General features: G+C 43.1%; 1 protein-coding gene across 3 annotated transcripts; it reads left to right on the top strand.

Annotated features, from left to right (window-relative positions):
• Positions 1-301: 301 nt before the first annotated feature.
• Positions 302-20,627, top strand: TMEM154 (transmembrane protein 154). Of its 3 annotated transcripts, none has more exons than XM_039700318.1 (6): positions 302-460; positions 8,872-9,129; positions 10,829-10,856; positions 11,998-12,083; positions 13,541-13,601; positions 16,291-20,627. In XM_039700318.1, the coding sequence occupies exons 1-6, from the start codon at positions 331-333 to the stop codon at positions 16,304-16,306; spliced, it is 579 nt and encodes a 192-aa protein (XP_039556252.1). In that variant the 5' UTR covers positions 302-330; the 3' UTR covers positions 16,307-20,627. The 3 variants fall into 3 exon arrangements, with proteins under 3 accessions (XP_039556252.1, XP_039556251.1, XP_039556253.1); XM_039700317.1 differs by having other exon boundaries at positions 8,818-9,129; XM_039700319.1 differs by lacking the exon at positions 302-460 and adding an exon at positions 8,487-8,623 and having other exon boundaries at positions 8,818-9,129.
• The last annotated feature ends 4,818 nt before the right edge of the window (positions 20,628-25,445 follow it).

The following is a 25,445-nucleotide window of genomic DNA, read 5'->3' as shown; positions in this document are numbered from 1 at the left end:
AACCTTCCTGCTTACATACATCTGTAAGTTTTGTGTCTGATTTGTATGATCTATGGCACTGTGTGTAGATGAAGATAGAAGGTAATAAAGTCAGGAGTGAAAGGAGAGGAAGAGTGTGGGAGCTCTCTCACCTACAGCAAAAAGGTGTCTCAGTCAAGTGTGTGCCTGAAGAGCAACTTCTGTTTTTTTTTTCTTCTTCTTTCTTTTGCAATCATTGCTCGCTTGACAGGCCCAGACGGAATTACATCACTTCCTAAAACCCATCAAAGAGAGTCCATCTCCTGAAGAAATGCAGCTCAGATGCTCCCCGGCAGGAAGCAGGAAATGTAGATGCTCGGGTGCAGCAGGGAGGCTGCCGGAGCGCCCCTCGGCTGGCAGCGCTGCCGGGGCAGCATGCGGGGCCCCGGCCTCATCCCCCTGCTCTCGGCCCTGGCGCTGGCCTCAGCATCTGCCGCCTCTGGTGAGTACGGAAGCGCCTTTCGCCCGCCCAGGTGGGACCGCGTGTCTTGCCGGCAGCAATGGGACCAGGTTGGAGGGCAACACCCTCCGAAGTGAGCACAGGGAGGAGATCTGTGGGGACTTGCTCTCTGCTGCTTTTTGCTGTGTTTACCCTCTCTGTTCTCTGTTCCCTCTTTTTTTCAGAGCTTTGACTTTTTTCACTTAGACCTATCCCCGAACAGCAGCAAACAAATCCTACAATCGCAAACTTTTTCTAAATTGCAGGTGTGTAGAGAACCGGAGTTTTCATGCTGACCATCAGGCATTTTGCTCCTAATTTTAGTCAGTTTTTGAACTTTTTTAAACCCCACACCCATACCATCAGTGTTTGATAGCAAAGTTAAAGGCAAAGCACCGCTTCCATTCAAAAGGTGGCTGCCGATTTCCGCAGTCCCGGTGCCCTGAAACTGGTTTAACAAAGGAACAGCCGGTTCCGGAGACAAATATTTTGAACTCTCAGCTGCAGAACAAAGTGGCCAGCCCCATGGATTTAGGTTCTGAGCTTCTGAAGAAAAGAACCATGAATGGAAAAGCAGCTTGTGACAAAACGCTGGAGCACTGGGGTGTTGTTGCAGAGACACTCGCCTGTTTGCAGGGGTCATTGGTTCCACTGGCATTTTGGCAGCCAGCAGCTGAACATGACAGACAGCTCTTGCAGGGAAACCTTGCTGAGGTAGTGCTTGTAAGCCTTTTGGGGTCAAACAAATCCCTGCCAAAAAGCCTTGGTATGGACTAGAAATGTTTGCTGCCTCTGTGCTGCTGTAGTGAGCAGGAGCTCTACAGAAAGCAGGGAAAGAAGATGGTCACTCCCAGATATCACTGGACTTCTCTTAATGTCCTAAAATGCACTGCTGGAATCAGTGTTTCAGTGTGAGTGCTCTTTCCCTGAAAAACAGTACTCTGAGCAGGGTGCAGAGCTGGGCTGCAGGCTCCTGGCGTGCTGCTGAGCTGCTTGCACTGAGGAGACTTGCTTAACTGTACGAGCGAGCTAAGTGAGGTATAAAATGGTTTGGGTTTGGCTGTCTTACTACAGCCCTGCTGCACTGCAGACATGTCAGGAAAATATGCTGCAAGCACTGAGTGTAGCTCAGAATCAAAGCAGTCAGAGGAACAAAAATCCTGCCATGGACAGAGCTAAACAGAGATCCCAGGGATATGGAGGAGTACAATGAAGGCATGAAGGCAAGGCAGAGTGATCAGGCTTCTCCAGCTGATGTGCAGGGTTCTGAGAGCTGCTATTTCATCACCACGTCCCCATGGGGCAGGGGGGAGATCTGAGCCTGGGGTCCCTCAGTTCATGACTGGGTGCACCCTGCTCTTCTCTGCAGTGGGCATTAGGGGCTGCAGGAAGCGCCAGACAGATGTCACACACCAGGTGTGTGACTCCCCACACTCCCCACTTCCTACCAGTAGGTCCACCTTTAAATTCTGGCTGATTTTGGAACAGTTCCTCTTGGGGAGTGAGTCAGTCCTGCCAGAGCCCTTCCCAAGCCCTGTCAGCTCTGACTCTATGGAGCCAATCTGCAGCCATAGAGGAAGGGGAGAAGAGCACCCACCTTTGCTCCACATACAAAGGCGGTTTTTGCTTATTCAGCCAGCTCCAAAATGTACCTGGGGGTTACTCTGACTGTGAGTGGGACGGGGAAGCTGTGAACCTGAGCCTTGGGGGGGAAATGAAACTGGTGACCAATCTGCAGCCATAGAGGAAGGGGAGGAGAGCACCCACCTTTGCTCCACATGGTTTTTGCTTATTCAGCCAGCTCCAAAATGTACCTGGGGGCTTACTCTGACTGTGAGTGGGATGGGGAAGTTGTGAACCTGAGCCTTGGCGGGGAAATTAAACTGGTGGGGGAAAGTTTATGTAGGGCTTGTGTACCCCACAGGCACTGGTGGGTCAGGAGCCCCTCTGCTGAGGGCAGCCTCTCAGGGAGATCCTTTGCTCTCACCCTTCCTTGCTCACAGATAAACAGGGCAGGACCTTTAAGGGAGCTTTTTCACCTTTTGCCAGACACAGTCTTCACCTTTTAAGCAGTCTACTGTCTAGAGACCATTCAGAAAATAGGCAAACAGAGTATGATTAAATCTTGCAGCACAGACAGATTAAAGTCTTTATAAGTCCTGTTCCCATACCATGCCAGAACCTTGTAAAAGCCTAGCCTTGCCACTTGGATTATGATTTATGGATGGTTTTCTCCCTGTGATGCTATAATCACTCTAATCCAGTAGCTCTAAGAGCATTCCTGAGGTCTCAGCTCTGGATGCTGGCCTTCTCCCAGCTCCATGCTGAGGGGATGTTGGGGTTTGCACCAGTTCCCTTCCCCTGCTTTAATGCAGTCAGGAAGCCCTACAGGTAACAGTGTAGGGCATCATCTCTGCTGTAGGGGATGGTACTCACTGCTCAGCCTTGCAGCAGCCCTGAAGACCTACCTAGCTGTGTGGCTGACCCTAGTAACAAGTATTAAGACCCTTACTATAGCTCATAGGAACATGCTCTGACCTGGAGTCATTTCCCAGGCTAGGCCATCTCCCACTGTGTTCAGTGAAACAGGTGGGAAATTACAGCATAAGTGGCCTGACATGGGGAGCAAGAAAATGTGTGAGGGAGAGGAACAGTAAAACATCTGATATCACCACGTGGAAGAGCTGGGGTGGTTGCAGGCAGTGCTCTATTTTGTCTGTCTCTGTGCTATTGTTTTGAATTGTCATTCAAAGAAACACAACTATCAAAGATCCAGATATTCACCAGCTTATAGCACAGCCAGTGACTCTCTCATTGGCAGAAAAGTGTCTTTTAGGCTGCAGTAATAATTTTGACCTGTTCCCCCCTGGAGTAATGAACTGAGAATGGGATTGAACCTGTTACAATCACCTGTTAAATTTTTCTAGCAAAGCAACAATGTAAGAAATGAGGATTTGCTACATTTTCTCTTTCCAAAGTACAGTGCCCTGAAAAGCAGATGAAAAATCCTTTCTACTGAACACATCAACCCCTCCTATATATTTGCTACCATTCCTCCATTTTAGCCACACACAAATATTCACTGTTTTATTCAGCTCCTTCAGGGACATTTCAGAAAAACTCTCATTTGCATCAGCAAGATTGTATACTAATTTTCAGTCAGTGACACCAGTCTCTTTTCCCTCAAGAGTTTTTATGATAACTGGAAAGCCTCCAGAGCTTTTGAATCTTTAATTTCAGGGTCCTCCTGAGAGCAAGGAGCACTGAGAGATTTGCATCACAGTGAGGTCGCAGGAGTACCACAGATGCAGACCTAGAAGGCCATCAGATTAAGTAGAAGCAAATAAATACATAAATTGGTCTGGAAAGCCTGCAGGACTCAGGGTGAGCAATAAGACTACAGGTTCACAGTTTGACTCTAAGATGTGTGGCTGAATTTGCAACACTGCCTGTTAATGCAGCACTTCAGCTGGATAGAAACACAGTGAGGAAAAGCAGTTTCCATCTTGTATAAATGAGCTTAAACAGTTGTTTCCTCTTTCTGGTTATACCTAGATAACGCTTTCTAAGCACCTCGTTTTAATAGGATCTTGTCTACAGATTAGCAACCCTGAAATGCTTGCGCTCCCTCATCAGAACAGTGTGTGCTCCCAACAGCTAGCCTGCAGGCTTTTAAGGATTCCTCTTCTAGCCAGACTGACAGGCAAGACCTGCCACAACAGGCAGCTGGGCAAGCCCTGGCCATGGTGAGGAACAGCCTTTCTTACAGCAACCTGAAATGTGGAGAGAGGAGCAGTGCAGGGATGAGCCAAGCAATACACCAGAGGATCATACAGACCGTGTGGAGTGGTATGACTACACCACCAACAGAATGTGTGCATGGAGCAGAATGATATAGGATATGGTAACTTCATTCCAGCTTTATAGCCTTTTCTTGTTCTGTCACCTTCTCGTGGGCCTTCCTTTCACTGCATTTTTATAGCTTATGGGAAAGTTTGGAGAAATAAAAATTTTCCTTTCAGACAAATAAGCCTAGCTATCCCACTGACATAGCTCTTGCTTTTTCTCTAGCTTGTTGCTTTTTCTTCTGTCAGTAGGCACTCTGGTGTAATTTGAAAAATTCCCTTGAGAGAACCCAGTCCTTGAGTCTGATGGTAAGGCAGCAGAGAGACTGATGGTTCTACAACAAAACTGAATGTGCTGACTGCCAGCTGTTTTCCTTTGCTATTTTCCTTTGCCTCACATCCAAGTGAATTCAGAAACCTGTTTGCCTGCTTACTTCATCAGGAAGCCCATATCACCACCTCTGAGTGCTGCAGCACAGAGGTAGAAATGCTGCAACAACAGAAATATTGTTTGTTTGATTGAGACATAATTTTTTGGACTCCTATCTGTAAAACCGCTTGGTATATTCAACTACCTCTGTGTCCCACGAAAAGCACATTTGGGAGCACCTCCAAAACTCAATCAAAGTCTATCAGTGATCCAAGCATATTTTTAAAGTAAAAAATATTGAGTAATACCTTATACCATGGTATCTGCATACAGGGCCATAGCTTTTTCATAATTTGTAAGAACTGTTAATTGAACACTTTTTGAGATGCTACTAGTGCTTGCTCAAGTATTTTGGTCCCTTGAGTTCTAGATTCTCTCATACCTTAACTAGGGAACTCTGAGAACTCCCTGACTTTCAGCTCCAGCTCCTTAGCTTCCACTTCCAGCTGTGCCCACCTTCCCACCAGGGTGGATTGCAGCTGCATGCCAGCCCCTCTACCTTGTTCTCTTGAAAGCATGGGAAGTGGCAATACAGGCTGGGCTGAAGCTGTGGTGTGTTCCCATCCACTTCCCTTAACACAGGAAGAAGTCACCAGCATTCTGGTCCAGGTGGTCCAGACAAAGGTGAAGCCCATGTGGTTGTTGTACGAGTATTTGCTCCTTGGACAAGATGTGCAGAGGGATGCGTATATGGATGTTGGAATGTAGCCAACAGCATAAGGCTGAGCTCAATAAGAGAAAGGGCACAGGCTTTGCAAAGTCAAGGAGATATCTCTATGGTCACACGTGACTTGCTCTTTGTTACACTCCACTGGCCTTGCTTTTCCATCCTGAATGTCATGCTGTATTGCTGTAAGATTCCCATTTGCAGGGAGCTAGTAGTTGTCTGCAAGATGAAACCACAGCTGACAAGAGAGTTCATGGTATGAATTATCACTGTAAATCTGGCACGGAGAAAATGTTTGAACAGCACCTCACAAAATCTCCATCTTTCAGATGTTTTTCTGCCCTGCTCCAAACCCTGTAATGCCCAACTTTAATCCACCCCACCAAAGAGCCACCCGGGCCAGCTGCAGCACAGCCCACTTGCTATTTTGAGCACTTCAAATTGAAACACTACGACAAATAGCAACTTGAGGTCTTGAGGTCAACCACCTGCATCTCACGGGGTGGGTGGCTGTGGCAGGCACTACAGCTGCACCAGGAAGCCTGAGCCCGACTTCCCTGCTGGGCTGGAGGCACAGCTCCTTCCCTGATGCAAGCCTCTGGGCCAGCCCAGGTGCAGGCTGTGCTTTCCTACTCTGTAAAAAGGGTGATGTGTGGGTGGCCCGAGAGCGAGAGCAACTGCTGGGTGGCAGGTGAGGCATCCCTTGAGGCTGAGCTCTGTTCCTCAGAGGCGATGGGGGAGCGGGATGTGTTGAGGCAGCAGGTAAAATGCAGGAAATAAGAGCAATATCCTTGCAAGAACATTGTGCAATTGGCTGCCCTTCTGCTGAAAGATGTATTTAATTCACTCAGAGAGAGATCTCTGTAAGAGGAAATGGTGTTCCCAGAGAGATGCTGTTTTGTCCCCGGAATTATGCAAAGTGAAAAAAATACATGGCAGGAAGGTCACTCCCTGTGATTTGCCATTTTCTTTGCCTAGAGACTAGAGAAGGTAATTCTATTTCACTCAGAGACAAATGATTTGAAGTCTGCCTTATAGTTCAAAACCAGGAAAAGTGGCAGAGATACTGGGAAAATCAAGCACAGCATACTCTGCAGCTGAAAGTTTATCACTGCAGTTAATGAGGTGTGACTGTTTGCTTTGCTTTAAAGCCACACCATGCTTTAGACATTTGAAAAATCCATTTTAACTCTACGAATAAATGAAAAGTAAGGTATTTTCTCCGCACCCTTCCCTATTTTAAGCAACAGGCTTGTCCCTCTCGATATATCAAATGTGGCAGGCGATGGGTTTCAAGGGCAATGGCTAGAGGAGGAAAACGAAGCAAGGTCATGGAAGAGGCTCAGTGAGGCTGCAGCAGGCCATCAGCTCTGCCCGCGGCGCAGTCCATCATGTCACAGCCCGCAGCACCGACACCTCCCGCGCTGCCTCGCCGCCCTGCTCAACAGCCATAGAGATGGACTGGCTGCAGCCGCTGGGAGCCACAAACTGCCTTGGAAAAGAAAAGTCAAATGGCCAAACTAATAAGGGAGAGGAGCTCTCCCTCCTGTCCTCTGGAATAAGATTAAGAACAGGCAGCAGATCACGGGAAGGGATGGAGCAGCACACACCTAAGGGGGTCGTTACCTGCAAAGGGAGGCAGAGATAGGGTTTTGCTCTTGACTGAAATACTAAATACAGAAGAGACAGAGACACTATTGATACAAAGTGCTTTGCCCCAGAAGAGCTATCATTTTCATTGTCCTATTGTGCTGCAGGAGTCTGGTGACCTTCACAGTATTACATTAAGTATTCAAATTCTTTCCTAGTTTTTAGGAAAGGATGAAAACAATCAAATGCCTGTGCGATACGTGCGGCACAAAAATCTAGATAAAACACTGCTGTCACACTCAAATAATTTTATTCATCTGAAATTGGGTTTCCTTGAATAGGGTCTCATGAAATACTCATCTTCTCTTTGAGATAAATCTGGTGGGAGAGGAGATGCTGCAGAGTGGATTAAGCAAGAGATAGCGCTCTAATCCCAGTTTTTCTCTCTCACTTGGCACCCCTGGGAAAGACAGCATCCCTGTCCTTCTGATTCCTCATTTGTAAAATGGAGATGATAACTGCTCATCTCTCAGGGCCATTATGAAGATTAATGTGTTTACAAAAGCATTTAAAATGCTAAGTACTTGTGGTTCCAGTCCTGTGAGATTGGAAATGCCAGCACTGAGGTCCTGAAAACCTTAAGCTCTTGCTAACTCTTGTGGAAACTCTGGCTGCCCAGCACTTTGCAAGAATGAGGAGGAACATGTAATTGCAAAAGTCAAAAAATTCCATCCTGCTTTATTGCATACAATGAGATGTGCACCATGCTAGTATTGTATCTGAAAGGGCAGATAACACAAAACTCCCATCATTTAATTTCATGCCAAGAAAATCATTGAAGGCTTTTCTGTTGTAATTTATCTAAAGGCTGATTCTTGCACCTTTGGCTACAACAGGATTTTTGGCATCTGCATAGAATACAGTAGCAGCCCAGAATTTGCTGTACTTCTTTAAAGCTTTTAAACTCTGTGACAGTCAATAGACTCTTACATAAACACACAAAAAGCACTTGTTTCACTATTACCTACGCAGCCAATTTTAGCCCCTTTTCTTGTGAAATGTGTGATAATTGAAACCAGAACTGAGATCAAAGTTCAAAACCCCCAGTCTTAGCACTCATGGGGAATATCCAGCACTGATGCTTTGCCACACACTCCTTCAGCCAGCCTGCAGAATCAGTCAGAGGAACAGTTCATTGGTCCTATATGCAGTGAGGTCCCCGTGTTACTGCCACCTCTTCTAGTCCACGCAGATGGGGCAGTCGGCAGCTTTTGCATGCTTCAGACTTCCTTCACCAACTCTGTTTTTCACAGTGAGACAAATTTAACAAATTTGAGAAAGGTACAGAAACAGGGAGATGAATGAACTAAAGGCACTGGTGAACCAGGGATAGTGGTCTCCCTGAAGGCAGTACCTACCTCCTTGGATAAGGGGAGGGACATATGTCAGGCCAAGACTGAGAACCAAAACAGGCTGGTGTGGTTTACTGAGAAGCAAAATAATTTCTCATGCGAGCAAGACCAGATGCCAACCTGCAGCAAAAGAAGTCTGTTTGTGCAAGGCAGCTGTGTGCAGAAGATGACACATGCTGACGTGTCCCAGTAAAAGTCAGCTGAAGAACGTGGTCATGACTGGTAAGATTTTGTGATAAAGTTGAGATCTAGTTTTACATCCAATGCCCAAGACTTCCAATCTGTGTGTATGGGGCATCTGTTGTTTTTTTTTTTTAATACATCAAATGGGAAGTAAATACTAAGTTGTACACTGTGGCTCACTGATAATACTAATGAAACCCTTAAATGTTAAGTTGTCCTCATATATTTGACAGACCCTGGAAACGATGGATCAGGAGATGGATCGATGATATTACCCACTTTTGCAGCAACACATCTTCCTGCTACGGGTCCTTCAACCGTGGATGACCACGAGCCAGTACTTGTAACTGCAAGCACTGCTGAAAGCAGCTTTGATACACAGAGCTCTCCAAGTACTGAACTGAATGCTGTGAACGATGAGGACAGCCTGGAAGCAGCAGAACAGTCTATCTTGATATATGTTGTCCCTGTGGCACTGCTAGTCCTGCTGATTTTGTTGATCACATTTTTTGTAATGCATCATAAAAGGAAAAAGTCCAAGCAAGGTAAGTTTGTCTTCTTGTGCATAATCAGGCTGTTTCTAGGATGTGTTCAACATTAACAGAGCAATAATTTGAGGCAAAGGGTACCACATTTAGGATGCCCTTCTCTGACTGTAGTTGCATGTTTGCCAAGTAAGACAGGGATCCTCCCCAGCCAGCAGTACCTGGTCACACACCTCTCCTTGGGCAGGAGCTACTTCTGCTTCTTGGCACCTCCTGCTCATGCTGCCACACCCATGGGAGCCCTGGAATCAACTCTGGCTCCTGGAAATCTGAGAATGCTCAGGGATGCAACTGTGGCTGCAGATGCTTGTTCTGTCTTTATGCTCAACAACTTTAGGCAAGGTGAAATTAATGCTTCTACTGCCCATAGTGCCTACAAGGTAAAACTGCTTGGAGCTTCAGTAAAATAAGAACAAGAAAAATCATTTTAAGGAATCCTGATTCCATAGGGTAGAGGCTGTTATGAAAACATCACAGCAAATGAGCTAGGTCAGACTGCCTGGGTGCTGCAGTAGGGTGAGCAGTGCTTCAGGAAGGTGCTATGATCTGTTAACAAAGGAATTGGTAACTTGGAGTGTCAAACCACAGGAGAACAAACTGAGGTGTCATAACAAAACCACATAGTTGGTAAGTGAAAATCTGAGATGGTTGTACCAGTGTATCGACAGGGTCAGAGTGCAGCTGTCAGCTCATCAGCATGCAGGCAGTGCACCATACTCAATACAGATTTAAAGTCAAGTTTTCAGGGCACTTTTGGGTTGCATTTGTCTGATCACTGGGTTTCCCTCTAACAAACTATGAATTTGCACCCAGGCACCCAGTTGCCTGCCTATTTCTGGATGATTGAAATGCAAGTACACTCTTCAGAGGGTTAGGAAATGTGGTACCTTTCAGAAACACAATCTTAGGATCTCATGCCCTGTGCCAGCCTGGGATTTTGTGCATCCTGAAGGCTGGGGCAGATGGCTCTGTGGTTCTGGGGTGGCTCTGCAGTCTGGGAATGTGCTGGAACAACTGGGAGGTTGTTCCCGCTGGCAACAATGAATTAAAAATAAAGTGATTTAAGACAGGTTTTTCAGTCACTTGATTCCTGGAGATGAAGATGTTTATCAGAATTATATCTGTGGCACCATTTCCCCCCCCTCCATTTTTACTTTGTCTTGGAGTATAAATAGATTGAATCCCTTTTGACATCTGGCTAGTTCAGCTTCATTTGCCTAACTGAGATCTAATCTGCCATGCAGTCCAACTCCCTCCCACCCTTCTCCCCATGAGCAGCTCCCAGACTCCCCAGAGAGAGCTGAATTGCCCAAGTGAGAGCTGTAGCAATGTTTCTAGTAAACATCTTTTTTTGCAGAAGTGGTTCCTTTTCATGATAGCATTTCCCTCAGCACATCTGTTTTGCTGAAGGAAGTGTGCATCTTCCCCGTCCTGCCCACTGCAACACCAACACTGGGCTTCCTCCCAGCATGGCTGAGCTAATAATGTGATGCTTTTAAATTCAAAAGAATGAGTTCCTCTGAAAATTGCAAACAGGATAAGATGTTTTGTCTTTCATCTGCAATTTAGTTTTTATGCCTTTTGAAAATGCAGCCTGTTTTACTTGACCATATTCAAGGCTTGTATGCAGTCTGGACCCTGTAAATACAAAGGGTAAATATCATGATGAACTATGAACATCAACTTTCTTCTTTTCCAGATGAGCTGGGAAGTGAAAATGTAAAAAGGTAAATTTTATGAATATTATTATTTTTAAAAAATTTCTTTTATTCTAACCTTTGTCTCCTTCACTTCCTCTTTTAATTTAGCTTTGCACTAAACACCATTACTTTTTGCCATCGATTGAACCAGCAATCTCAACAGGTGGATAAAGTGTGACTTCAGTATGTGGCTGAAGTGTAAGACTGGAGTGGGAGAACAAGAGTTAGTGGCGGCTGAGGCAAGGGCTGCCCCCAGACACCCACAGCCCACAGCCCTCGCTGAGCCTGCTCTCAGGCACCTCCTGCTCTATCAACCACAAGTGGTACAAGGTGCCCCATGAGCAAAGGGGATCAGTTCCCAGGCTCATCACAGGCTTTTGCTATTCAGAATAAGCTCTGTGTCTTGCTCCCCTGTTTTTCAAGTTTATCTTCTTACTCAGAGGTGAGGCAGAAAGGCTTGCCTGGTTGCCACAGGAGCAATGCCTTAGAAAACAAGACAGAAGCTCTGTGGCTCTTCTCAGAGTCATAACTTTTATTGTTGCCTTTTATTGACCTCCATCTTGCTAATCAATGCTGAAAGTTCACTAATTGGCTCTATGAGAAAAAAAAAGTTTGTTTTTTTTGCTGAAAACATATTTTCTATCATATGACTGCAGGACTGATAAGCAAAAGGAAGCTAAGCAGAGGCATTTAAATAAACACAACTCTCATGACCTTTCCTTTTGAAGTCACTGCAAATGTCACTCACAGCTATGAAGAAACTTTAGGCCTTCAGCTTTTAGCACTGGAGAAATGGCACTTCTGTCATGTGTTCCAGGAGGGCAGGGACAAACTCTCTTATTTTTTTTTAGTTTTCTATTTACAGCAGGGACAGTTTTCAAGAAGCTGCAATGATCCTGTGCTCTGGCATGTCCCTGTGTGCTATGCCTCAGCTGGTCCTGCCTCTGCCCAGGACTGGCATCTCAGTGCCACTCCCTCGCATCTGTTTGTGACCCCTTGGTTCACACCCCGTGGGCTGACATCTCCTCAGATTACTGGGCTAGGGTGGCTCCTCTCCAGAGTAAACACATGTGTCTGGAATTACAGGAGAGTCATACAAAATCACTGCACTGTAAGTTGTTTGAATTAAGCATTTTGTGTAATTTTTTTCCCCCTCTCTTCTCTCAAGTCCTATTTTTGAAGAAGACACGCCCTCTGTTATGGAGATAGAAATGGAAGAGCTTGACAAATGGATGAACAGCATGAACAAAAATGGTACACGGTAACCCCTCTACTCCATCCTCCCTCTCTTGCCTGCTGACATAGATCCCATGCATAGGAAATCAATGGAAGGTGTTTTGTATGCGTATCACTGCTTTCCCTACAACATTTTTAGTTGTGCTCTTGACTCCCTCCTACTAAAATAACTGAACAAATGTCAGGGGTAGATTTTTTCAGAGGAGTATTTTAGTTTGTGTGGGAGTTTATTTTTAATATGTGATAGAATCTCATAAATGTTTTCAGTTTCCAGTAGACATTTCTATTAAACACACTTATAGCTGTGAATGTTATTTATATTTTTAAATACACATTTTAATGCTAAATACTAATTTCTCTGAAGCATTTAGTCCTTTCAGTCTCCAGAATTCCTACACTTTTGTGCTCCACACTGAGGTATTGTAGAAGAAATATGCATTTGCTTGTAGTTCAGACCACCATTTATTTAAAATTGCTGCCAGGAGCCTATGATTACGCCCTTCCCCTCCCTTCAAGGCTATCAGCACATGGAGAAATTAGAACATGTGGTAACTACCAGCAGCAGCATCTTCAGCTGCCTTCTCAGTTACTTATGAGTACCTTGCATTTTTCCTCCCAGTTTTCTCCCAGGTGAATTCCCCAGTCAAAATCTCTAAGGGGTCTGCATTATCCTTCCAGGGTCTCCTCAAAAAATGCAGGTCTTCAGTAAGCCATGAGTTAACCAAGGCCTGATTTTGAACCATGAACAGCTTTTCACTGATTAAGAAATGCTGAAGCACTGATTTTTTTTCATTCCTGGTCCCTTGCCTTCTATCCAAATGGCTCATTTGCCTGACCTACTAGGCATGCTTTGTTTTTCAGGACATAAAGCCCTTTGGAGCATTTCTTTGCATTAGCACAGTGCTCCACATGATGGGGTTTTGACCTTTGTGGCCTGAAAGCTTTTACAGAAAACATGTGTTAAGTGGCAGTAGTGAAAGGGAGGCATTAACTGTACTACATGGGAAAAGAGTGGCATGAAATATATTTTAAAAATTTGTGGAGAGAAGGGAGCAAGTATTTTAAATATTTTCATGTGTGTGTGTGTGTGTGTGTGCACGTTATAGTGTTCCCTAAACTCCAGCCCAAGATCCCCAGCTGGACTATAAATCATAGTTGCCACTGTCAGCAGTGGAAGATTAACAAACAACTCTCCCTGTGGCAGTGTGTAGGAGACAGTGCTCAAAAGTGGCTCATTTGTATAGGTGTACATAAAGAACTGGAACATATAAAATAAATTGTGGCAACACCTACCAAAGGGAAGGAGGTGTAAGATTCATGCTATGGGGACCATGCAGATAAAAAGGGTGCAGAAGTGCATCTGCAGATCTGTATTCTAGCATAACTACATGATAAAACTTCATGCATTTTTGAAATAAATATAGAACAACTGCCAGAGTAGAGTAACTATAGTCTTGTTTCTTACCCTTTTCCAGGTGACTGTGAATGTTTACCTACTGTAAGAGAAGAAGAAAAAGAATCAATTGCTAACCCAAGGTACTTTAATTCACTCTATTATTTGAAGAAATATGGTCAGTGTCATTCTAAAATAATTTTTTGTATGTATATAATTATAGAATTATTCTTTGGTCCATTTAAGTTTTAAAATTTTTCTATGTAGAAACTTTGACTTCAACTTAACCTAAAGGCTTGACACTTATTTCTAAACAGGTCTCTTCCTGTAAACCGCACTGCTAAATAATCTTACAGTTGTAAAGTGGTGCAAGACAGACAACCAGATGGCACAGATGGAGTTTCACTCACTGATCAGACTTTAATCACAGTTTCTCAAGGTGTTAATACAAGCATTCAGCCTAGCTTCCTTGGCACCCTTCAGCAAAGGCACCCAGTTCCCCTCTGCCACCTGGTGCCTACAGGTTCCCGGGAATCACTGCCAGATGTTTTGGCTGGAGCTGTGACCTGACAGACAGGGGCTTGTCTGACTCCAACGAGAAAATGAGAATGAGAAACACAAAGGATCTTCTCCGTGCCCCTTTGCAGCACTCCCCCAGAGCTGGCACTAGTTGATAGTCCAAGCAGAGATCCCAGTGGGATGCAAAACCATGATCCTGACAGCTTGTAAACTTAAAATCTTTCTGGTTGGTTTCCTCAGGATTTTGGCCAGAACTCCTAAACCCTTTGCAATTTTCCCTAATTAAAAATTCTGGTTCTTGTTTCCAGCTGGAAACAAGAGGCTGTACATTGCCCTTGCCTGCACCCTTGTGTTGCAGCTGCATTTTGAGGAGTGGGCAAAGCAGCTTCTCTGTGCCAGGTTATGATAACAAACAAGCCACCCTGCGTGCCAAGAAATCCCTGGTGCAGTGGAAGCAGTGATGCAATCAGGCAAGGCCAGGAGCAGGGAGAGGACCTAGGTCTGCTTCCCATGGCATCAGATAATTCCACTGACTATGCCTCTCTGGCAGCATTGCACCTTCTGCAGTAGACTGTCACTATATTCCAATCTATTTTTTCCTGAATTTCCTTGCTCAGGAGTGAAATAGGGATGTAAAATCACCACTGCTGCACGACTTTGCAGCTGAGTTGCTCCAAAGCTGCAGTTTCAGAGGAATCTTTGGATGGGGCTTGTGCACTACAGACACTTGTAAAGAAAAGGTTTCTTTTTACACCTATTGCAAGTGAAATCATCGTTGTTGTTTTAGTTCAGTTTTTTTTTTTAAAAAAAAAAAGCTTAGATTCTAGGTTCCAGATGCAAGCAAGCACATTAATTTTCCCCTTAGCAACTGGAAAAGATCCTGGATTTGTTAGCCATTTGGGTCTTCCCTTCCTGCTGCTGAATGATAACTCAGAGGGGGGAAAATTGTTAAGGAGAGGCAGCTGCACAGCAGTTCTCTAAAAGCACGTTGTTGTTTTAGTTCAGTTTTGTTTTTTTTTTTTTTTTTTAAAAGCTTAGATTCTAGGTTCCAGATGCAAGCAAGCACATTAATTTTCCCCTTAGCAACTGGAAAAGATCCTGGATTTGTTAGCCATTTGGGTCTTCCCTTCCTGCTGCTGAATGATAACTCAGAGGGGGGAAAATTGTTAAGGAGAGGCAGCTGCACAGCAGTTCTCTAAAAGCAGATTTGCTGAGCATACCACTGACTATAGCAGGGAGTACAGCACAAAGGATGCTTCAGCCATAGGCTAACACTGGCAGAAGTCATACTGTAAAAGGTTTTTTAGGCACAACACCACCCTCAGCATCAAGTTTACTTTCCAAATCTTTAACAATTCATTGTAAGGGGAAAAAAAAAACCCAAACAACCCCATCATGGCTTACCAGCTTGAGCTGACATTTTACCATCCTTGCTAAAGGAGTGGTTTTGTACTGGATTTGCATTAACCTCATCAGAAGAAGGGGGTTTTGCTCCTGGCTATCAAAAGGCATCTTTGGGCTACACCCTACCTCAAGCTCCCCACTTGTAAAACAGAGTTATTTTAGAACACTACAGTGAGGCTTAAGCCTTGATACAAAAAAAGCAACCCTGTTCAGATAAGTATGCTTCAGTCAGAGCAAAGGCACACGCATTATTTAAGCAAATTTCTTGTAAATAGTATCTTAGAATCAGACTAGATTAGAGAAATTTATGCCTCTAAATTGTAGAAAGGCAAACAAATGCAAATAAAAATAGGAGATTTATCTCTAAAACATTCAAAGACTTAAGACTTAAGACTTAAGAAAACATGTAAAATATTAAGATTATGAGAAAATATTAAGATTATGAGTGGCCCTTTTAGCTTCAGAGGTGGTTTAAAACCCTGCTGTTATCCCTGCTGACTGAATTCAAATCAGACCATGTAAGATGTTACATTTTTTAACTTTGTTATGAGCCAAACATTATTAAGAGAGTGCTAGGGAGCAAGCCACTTGGGCAGAAACCAGTGGGACAAAGAGAAAACGCACCTGTTAGGAGGTCAGCTGTGAACCAAAAATTCCAAAGTTATCCTCAGCTGAGGAAAGAGAGCCAGCAGCAGGAGAAGGGCTGTGCTGGGCAGCCATGAACCATCAGACAGGAAGCAGAGCAGCCCTTGCTGCCAGCATCAGTTCATCCATTACATGAGTGACAGATTTGTTTTCTGGTAACACCTTCTCATGAACTCTAGAGATACTCTTGCATGTTATTTTGTGCTGAGACAACTAACCCAACAGCGTGACACTGGTGTTTTTTTCTCTTCCATGTGTACACAGTGATGGTGAATCATGAAGTCCTCAGGACAGCAAAGAACTGGCTAAACGGATGCAGCACACAAGCTCATCATTCCCCAGATATTGGAAGAACTGTTTTTAAATATAATTCATCTCAAAAGACCAGAGAAGCAAATTCTTTTGTTGTGTCCTGCTTTATATGGTCTTCAGAAAGGAAACATCACCAAGGGAAAAGAAGAAAAGGAAAAGAAGGGGAAAAAAAAAAGAAAAGAAAAAAGAAAAGCACTGTAGGAAGATTAAGGAATTATTTAAGTTCTTTTTGCAATGAGATTCACCACAAATCAAGAGAAACCCCTATTTCACTCCTGCTAGTCCATTTCTGTCTAGTTCTGCAGTTGTGTATTGTGCAGCACTTAAAACCAATTCTGTTCCAGGTTTGGTGGGTTTCTTTGTTTTTGTTTGGTTTTGTGAGTGTTTGTTTCAGTGTCCATAATTCTGGATTGCCCTGGTTTGGTGGATGTGAAGCTTGTGCCTATGCAATGTTTATTTGTCAATTTGCTTTTTGTGAACAGTGCACTGATTTGCACAGGACTGCTGTTGGGAAGGTACCAGGCTAGGACTGACAGACAACTCTGGACAAACAGCAGCTGAAAAGCCTCTCAAAGGAATAGCCAGAAGAGACTGCAGCCCAGCCAGGGCACAGACTCTGTAGAAAGCTTTTTGGTTTTCAGATTAAAGGACCTGCAGAAGCGACAGATATTATTTTGAGATTGCCTTTCAGTTTGTTATCTCCACAGATGAGCGCCCTGGGCTAGCTCTCCCTGTGTAACTTTTCTCCCTGCCCAGGGCTGTTCTCTAACCATCTACTTCAGGAATATTCAACTTAAAAACATCTCTTTTCTTTTTTTTTTCTTTTTTTTTATGAGTGAGGTTGAAAAATGGAGCAATTCAGCATTCACCTTAAATACAGATTTAGATAAGCATCTGTTATGCATAACTACTTGGTCAAGGTTTTCAGATACAGGAGGTTTTCTGCTGCTTCTGTTTTTAAATACTGAGCCTGCAATATCTGAAAGACAAGGACTTCTAAGTGTGCCCAGTCACTTTTAGTTACAATGACAAAAAATCAGTCTCCTGGGATACCTCAAGGTGGGAATATGAATGCTGTAACTGTGTCCATGGATTTTAGATAGCGTGTCCTGAGGGACGTAGCTTAAATATGTAACACACATAAAAATGGATCCTTGTCTGGCCAAAGTTTCTCTTGCCTTATTTAAAATAGCAGTTTCATATCCTACCATATCTTATATCCTCATATTCTATTTAAATATATAATGCCTTCCCACTGAATAGATGTTTAATGTGATCAGGTTTTTTTGCCTGCAAATAATTCCCTAATAAGTTACCATACATAGCTTGATTAAAGAGAGAAAACAAATGCCCCAAGCCTCTGTGATGGCATCTAAGTATCACTAACAGCTGACAAATACAGAGAATGGTTCAGCTTTGTTAATAATTAAAGACAAGTCAAAATACAGAAGGAAAAAATGTTTAGAGCTAACCATATTCATTCATTATTGAATTTCACTTGATTAGTAATTTCCTCAAAGAATAAAAATTTCTTCACTGTTCCAAAACAATTTATTGCACAAATTGGGTTTAGTAAATGAGTGATGGTAAACAAATTTTTCCTGTTTGGATGATTTTTAACTTTGAAAGAAGTGTTCTAAGTTCATTTTTCACAATTTTTTTTAAACATTTCCACTATTTCCTGACAGTAAACCCATCATGTAGAATATTGCTTTAAAAGAATGCAGTCACAGGGGAAGAGAAAGTGAAAGACTGAAATTTAGAAAATTTTAAAAATTGGAGTAGATATTTTCTTGTAGCAGTTTTGTTAGCTACTTCTTTCCAACAGACAAAGCTGTTTTGCTCAGGTGTCCTACAATTTGCAAAGCAGTAACCTGAAGATGCCCAAAACAGAGAGACTGGGGTTTTTTTAATGGTACAAGATAAAAGGCTGTATATTAAGATCATTACCAGCTGTGTGGTTGGAGGGCAGTCAGTGGGACCCAGCAGTTCACATCAATGCCCAGCTGCTGCCTTCTCCCTGAAGCACAGCTGGACATGTAGAATATGAAGAATAGGAGTCCTTGCCTTTTTTTTTTTTCTTTTTTTTTCTTTTTTTTTTTTTCTTTTGAAAATGAACCAAAGGTGACATTGTATGGCTTAACCTAGTTCTGGCACATTGGTGACCCACCACCCTGCCCAAGCCACACAGTGATATTAGTGCAATGCACCAACTCAGTTTGCTGTGGCATTTGAAAAGAGACTGTGCTGTGGATGTTGATGGTTTTGGGGTTAATGTTAATTCTAGATGGTCCTTCTCCCAGACAGAAGGCTGTACAGTTCCAAATAAGTTTCTCAGAGATTATATTTCACTTATATATTTTATTTTTCAAGTTTACCTTGAGAGAATGTATTTTCTGTAAACTTATGCCATTAAGCATTTATTCTTATTCCAGTGTTCATCAGTGATCAATCTCTATATAAAGCTTTAAAATCAATTTTGTCCAGAACTAATGTCTTGGTTCAAGGTTTATAATTATTCATGTCACTTTGCCTCTCTAAATTCTGGCATGCTAGAGAATTTATTTGCCTCTTCAGGAACTTTCCTCAGCATTTTAAAATACAAAACAATGCTTTGGGCACTTCCTTGGCCAATTCTGACAGAAATTTTCTCTATCTGCTGATTTTTAAAAGTCCAAACTTAATATATGCTGCGTTACTATTGAAAAATGTGCCATTCCATCAAATCTCACCTGTCATTAGGTCCTGTCCTCCTTGTGTGAAACAGACCGAGGGTGAAGCAATTTGCATTTCAGTATAGTTATGGATATTTCTAATAGATTCCCTCAGCACTAGACAAATAAAATTTTTATTATTTCTCTTTTTCCTGAACATTTATACATCACTCTTTTTCTTCCCCTAGCCCTAAACTATGGAAGGGATCCCTCATTTATCTGATTCCCCAGCCCAGCTCTGCATTGCTCTGTTCCACCCCACTGGTCTCTCTTTGATCATCACTTTCACACTGAGGTCTGCATTTGCCACAGCCACTGCCCAACACCTGCTCTCTCACTGACAGCCCAGGTTCAGGGATGCAGCTGCACCATGGGCTCTGCTTTAGCCCCTCTCCTCCCTCACCCCATTTGGTATTTCCCCCTTCTGCTTGCCCACGTGCCCTTGCTCTCCTGTTTGTTTTACACTTTTCACCCACTCCTGGTCATTTCCTTTTGCACAGTTTTGCCTCAGTACTTTAATTTCGTGGGTGGATTGAATTACAGGGGATTTAGGCCATTTCACAATTACATTAATACAGCCAAAACATAATATTCCAGTTCACTAGTATTAACTGTACACCTTCTGTTGATGCACCTTCATTTTTCCTAAATCATTCACACAGTCAGGTCCTCTAACCCACAAAATAAAAAGGAGAGCAGCCAGACAGCAGATAAGATAGCAGCAAACTCTCAGAATTATTTTATCAGCATGCACTACAGAGTATTTAAGCCTCTGTGGTAACATCCTCATCATTAGCCTGATCTGAGCCAACCCATCTCATCATCACCTTGCAACATCTACAAGTAACTGATAATTTATCATCCCCCAGCAGAAAATGAGAAAAAGAATGGAAACAGGAAGCATCTCCCACTACATATTGTTCTAAAATGCTTCACAAATGTGATGATCCCTAAGGAAATGCTACCTCTTCTTCCATTTTCTTCAATAATTTCAGTAGTTATCCAGCACTTCCAGATAATTTGACATCTCATTTACAGTGTGAGGCCTTTTTGTCCTGCAGAAAAGCTATAGATCCAAAGGAGGATTTGTCTGATTTGTCTTATTACCTATACATAGGTAATAAGAAGGGGAATTAAGAATCAACACCTCTCCTAGACATGCTAAAAATCAGTATCTTAATGAAATAGAAATAAGTCCTCCATAAAGTTACAAACATAAGGTTGCTGATATTACCAGCAGCTAATTAATTCAATAAGAGTCCTGCACTTGTAAAGCACATAGCCCTAACATTAACCTCAGCAAAAAGGAACATTCTTTTAGTTTCCACATAATCATAAGTTATAGATTTGTAGATAACTCTTGGTCTGAGATTAAAAAAAAAATTTTTTTTTGTAATTCCAAACTCATTGGGGTACCCTAAATCAAACTTTTGTTACCTTTCTGATGTGAGACTGCTGTATATTCAACTGTTTTATCAAATAGCTGTTTCAAATTATTTTCTAATGCAAATATTTGAAAGACACAATATTACTTAATTGTATATAAGAGTTTGAGATTTTAAACAGCTTGTGATAATAAAGATTTTCGTGTCTACAGGTTCTGTTTTTTCCATAGTCCTGCTAATCCACTCAAGTCTATGGATGCTAATTACTTGTTATTGATGCCACAGCTACTCAGGCCTGAGAAGATGTGCACAGCTGGATGTGGTACTTGGATATCTTACTCTTGTCAGCTCTCTAAAATTCAGGCAAAGCCAAAAAAAAAAAAGAAAAAAGAAAAAAGAGATAAATTTATATTTAATTATATTTTTGTTGGGATGTTGGGATATTTCAGATTGTTTATATCAATGGATCAATTCCGACTCCAGGGAATGTAGTGAATTACTCCTATGAGTTGTCCTTGGGTGACTGTTGCCATCTTTCTTTAATGATCAATCAATTCTCAGGTTATTTGAGTTAAAACAGTCAAATGGGAGTCTCCAAGCTGATAGATCCGCTAAAGCAATTTTCAGTGGATTTAAGGGAAAAGGAAGAAAAAAGATTAAAAAGAGACACATATTTCCAACTAGAGAATTAGAAAATATTAATAAAGTACAGCATTACTTTCATCTATTTTTGCCTCAGACAATTTCACTAGAGATGTGTATAATGGCCTGGGAGTGTCCAGAATGCTTGAGACAGTGTTTATTCTGTTTAATGCTCTTAATGTTCAAACACCTCAATACGAGAGCATCATAGCAATGACCAGGCAGAAACAAGTCACCTCTCTCTCTCTCTCTCTCTCTTTCCTAGACAGCACATCAGCAAGACACATGTCTATGGTACAGCCTTAGAAATCTGCATTTTGGGACCATGCCTGTCTAGTTCTCAAGGGAGGTGCAAAAGAGGACTTGACTATGAAGTCCCAGAAAGCTGTGACACCTTAAGGAGTAACAGAGTTACCCTCCTGTCCCCAGACACTGGCTCTTGCCCCTCTCTCCCCTCCTAGCACCATCATGCTGACCCACAGAGGGTCAGGGGCTCCTCAAACATGGACTAAAAGAAGGCTGGAAGGGGTCGTGGGAGACCTGGATTAGCAGGGGTTTTGAGGGGAGAGCAAAGGACACATCCTGCACCAACATTATCAGCAACAAACATGGTAATACATCCCAAGCACTTTCTGTTTTAGCTTTAAGAATGGTTGAAGTTGTACTTTCTGATATTCATCAGTGACAAGAAAATAGCAGCAGCATGGTCTGACACCACAGCAAAGGGCAGCACCAGCTGAAGACTCCCATTCCCTTCCAATGAGGTTGTTCCAGGTCTGGTTTTGTACTGGATCAGTTCTCTGGCCTCATTTTGAGCAGGATCTCACAAGTCCAGTGAACCACTATAAACAGGTGAATTATGGACCAAAGCAGCGTCTTTCCAGACGGCGGCTGGAATCTCGCCCAGCTCTCAGTAAGGGAGCATTTTTGGGTGCCCAGCTCTCAGTAAGGGAGCATTTTTGGTTTGCTGGGGCCTCTCCCAGCCGTACCTCGGCTCGTACCCCACTCTGCTCTGCCTGGATGCATGCAGCTGCGGTGCGAAACGCTGCTGTGACTGCCACCCGCAGGAGGCAGCCCTGACCTGCAGCGCAGAAATGCATCTCCTGCACGGAGCCCTGACTCTGGGACCGAGGGGGGCAGCCCGGGGCCGGGGCAGCTTGCCCTGGCGGCAGTGCCTGCAGCACAGGCACAGGACAGAGGGCTGTTCTTCCCACCCTGGATCACCCGCTTTGTCCCCCAGGGTTTGGCCCGGGGTCCGAGCAACCGAGAGAAGGCAAGGGGCGCTCAGCACTGCGGGGAGCAGCGCTGCCCTTCGCTGTGGGGCTGCTGCAAGCGCGGCCAGCCCGGGGCATGAGGTGCTCGGTGCCACAGCGCCACAGAGGAAAACTTCCCACCAGGGGATCACCCACAGCCCACGTACATGGCAACTTGTGGTTTTCACTCCCCCAGCACGCGGGAGCTGGGTAATCTTCAGCCTGACCTTTTCTGCCTCACTAGTCATGCAGACCAGCCCAATATACAAGAATATTCTTGTGAAGGCACTGAAAATTATATATACAGTTCGTATTTTTACCATTTTCCTCAAGAAAGAATTCCCTCCAGTACAGACTGCAAGGCTGAGCCTGATTCTTTAACTGCAGCATTCACTTTCTGAGTATATTAACTTAAATAATTCCTAATAAGATTTTATAGCAAAACCAGGGGCAGTTTTAAGAAAGAACAAAAAGATATAATCTTTTTACTGCCTGGAATAAATAGAAGCATTTTCTTTGGGGAAAATAAATACTTCTTTTCCACTAGGCTGTATGACGTTCATATAGGAAGTTAAAGCACAACAATCACAGAGCAACTTCCCTGAGCAGGTTTATTTCAAAAATCTTGTTTCTTTCAGTCACTATACAGACCTATCAAAGGTCTGTCTTTATTCAGAGGGAAAATAGGACTCATGGAATACTGAAGTGGAAATCCTTCTGAAGGTGGCTCATCCAGAGTTTGGATGACAATGCTACAGGGGTACAACAGCATTGCACAATTGCTACAGGGGTACAATAGCAATGGTAAAGGTGCAATGAGCTGCCCTGCCTGGGGAGCTGTGACCACTAGAGTATGCAGATAAAAGGGGTAATGGAGGAGAAATAATGAAGTGGATGTATAATAAGGAGTTTATAACCCTAGAGGAAAACCAAGGATTTGTACAGCCATGCATTAGGCGGATTCAAAGAAGAGTTTTATTTTTAGAAAACACATGAACAATGAAAGGCCTCTTTGCTGAAATTAAAATACTAAGGTTAACTGTACTGCTAACACGTAATTTAACCATAGATACTTCTTTCCAGTTTTCAGTTTTGTGAACAGCTCTATAGGACAACTCGAAAATGTAAGAGCAGAACTTGTCCACTCATAAAAGACCATAGTCTGAAAAGGCCAGATCCTTGTGTTACCTCACTGGAGCCAAATCACTGAACTGAAAGCACAGACCAGAAGGAGGCATGAATCGGAGTATTATCCTTGTGCATTCCAGGAGCGCAGGAAGAGCTGAGGTCTGGGGGAGGACTCAAAGGTCCAGGCAGGCAGCACAATAACTAGCTCCTCTCTGTTTTATTTATTTATCCACACAGTGCATCTGTTCTGTGAACACAAGACTAGTCACAGGATCCTCAAGTTATTACTATTTATGGATATACATGTTAGCATAAAATACTACCAGCCCCAAACTCCTCCCTCAGTTTTTGATGAAGTTATTTATCTATTAATAATTAGGTTTAATGCTCCCATATACTAGACTTCAGAACTTGTTTACATCGCTTCATGCCAAAGCTTCAAATGTATTAAAGGGGAAGTTCATTATTTTTGATTTATAATTATCTATGACAAGACAGATCTTAGACAAGAGCAGAAGAGAGCGGGAAATTATCTACTCATCCTCTGTTTATGCAACTACTACAAAGAGGCATGTGATGGCTTTGGCCTCAATCCAACTACCATTCATCTCTATAGGACTCTTTCTATGACTATCATACAAGAATCATGGAGCTTTTTTTTATCTTCTGTTAACTCAGGTGTAGACAAGCCATTGCTCTCAGTCTACAAAGATCCGAAGATGGTGCCTCATGGCCAATGAGTTACCAAGTGACAGAAAAAACTTCTTGTTGATATATGGCATTATTGTTCTCCTGAAAATAAATTCTCCTGTAGCCTCAGTGATTCATTTTCCTCCCGTCCCCATGTCATTAACTATCAACTGGGAAAGTCAACAACACTAGTGCAGCTCTTGGAAACCTAAGCCAAAAAAAAAACCAAAAAACCAAAAAAAGAAACACAACCAAATCAACCAAAACTTTTTAAAACCAATGACACTTGCAATTCACTTATGCCAGCTCTGGAGCCAATTTGCTCCCTGATGCAACCCCTGTGCCCCAAGCAGGAGTGCACCAGCAGCAGCCACCTTGCCCCCTCCTCATATCCAGGCAGGCTGATCCAAGGGCTCACCAGCCCAGGGGGCTTTGGCAAGTGCCTCCACACCCCAGTCTGTCCCAGACACCCTCAAGCTCCAACCCTGCAGCACTGTGGCAAATATGACTTGACAAGTAAGCCTTGGCACAGTCCCTACCCGGCTCACTGCATCCCATCTCTGCCTGCCCCCATTCATTAAACCTCACAAAGGCACGGAGCAGTGAGGAGTTTGTCCCCACTGGAGACACAGTGGTCAGACATCTCCAGTTTTATGGAGATGTGGGTCTTTCCCACCTTATGCTGGAGAGCTGATCCAAAGTAGTTTGTAATTTTATAGTCTTCAGGTCTTTGCCCCATCCAGTATCTATGTGTTTTTTCCTTCTCTCGATCTATTAAAAATGCCATGTACAAAAGCTGAATGGTTTCTTCCTCTTCTAGAAATCCTTTTCAGAGTTTTGACCTCATCCACACACATAGGCATTTTATTCCCAGTAGCTGCTATTCTCATTACCCTTGTCCACAAATTTATGGTTTTGTTTGCTGTTTTCTTGCATGCAATTCTGTGCCTTATTTATTTTCCTGATGTTTCTCTGCCTGCTGTCTTAACACAGTCCTTGATCTTAGAGAGACATGGTCTGCATCTTTTTGCTTCAAAAAAATCACTTCCCCTAGCGATTTTCCAGCAATAAACCTCTAACCTCTTCCAGTAATATGAAAATACATATATATTTTTTTACTTTCAGTCTGCATATTCTTGCATTTGTGCATATAAAATATTTTACACTTGAATATAAGGCCAAAATTAAAAATAATAAAACAAATTAATTGCTTGCATCCTCCCATCCATTCTAAACTACGTTTATAGAATTTATTCCATTACTACATAAGCATCTCACTCCCTGGCTCCTAACCC

The sequence above is a fragment of the Passer montanus genome, unplaced genomic scaffold (genome assembly GCF_014805655.1).
Source record: "Passer montanus isolate IOZ18808 unplaced genomic scaffold, ASM1480565v1 scaffold14, whole genome shotgun sequence".
Taxonomy (NCBI): Eukaryota; Metazoa; Chordata; class Aves; order Passeriformes; family Passeridae; genus Passer; species Passer montanus.
The sequence above is the reverse complement of the archived record's forward strand: the minus strand, read 5'-3'. Positions and strand labels throughout refer to the sequence as shown.

Excerpts from the sequence above, each read along its gene's own strand:
- TMEM154 (XM_039700317.1), top strand. The coding sequence starts at position 331 with ATGCTCGGGTGCAGCAGGGAGGCTGCCGGAGCGCCCCTCGGCTGGCAG. Across the intron at positions 461-8,817 it reads CTCAGCATCTGCCGCCTCTG|ACCCTGGAAACGATGGATCA; the intron begins GTGAGTACGGAA and ends TATATTTGACAG. Across the intron at positions 12,084-13,540 it reads GAACAGCATGAACAAAAATG|GTGACTGTGAATGTTTACCT; the intron begins GTACACGGTAAC and ends ACCCTTTTCCAG.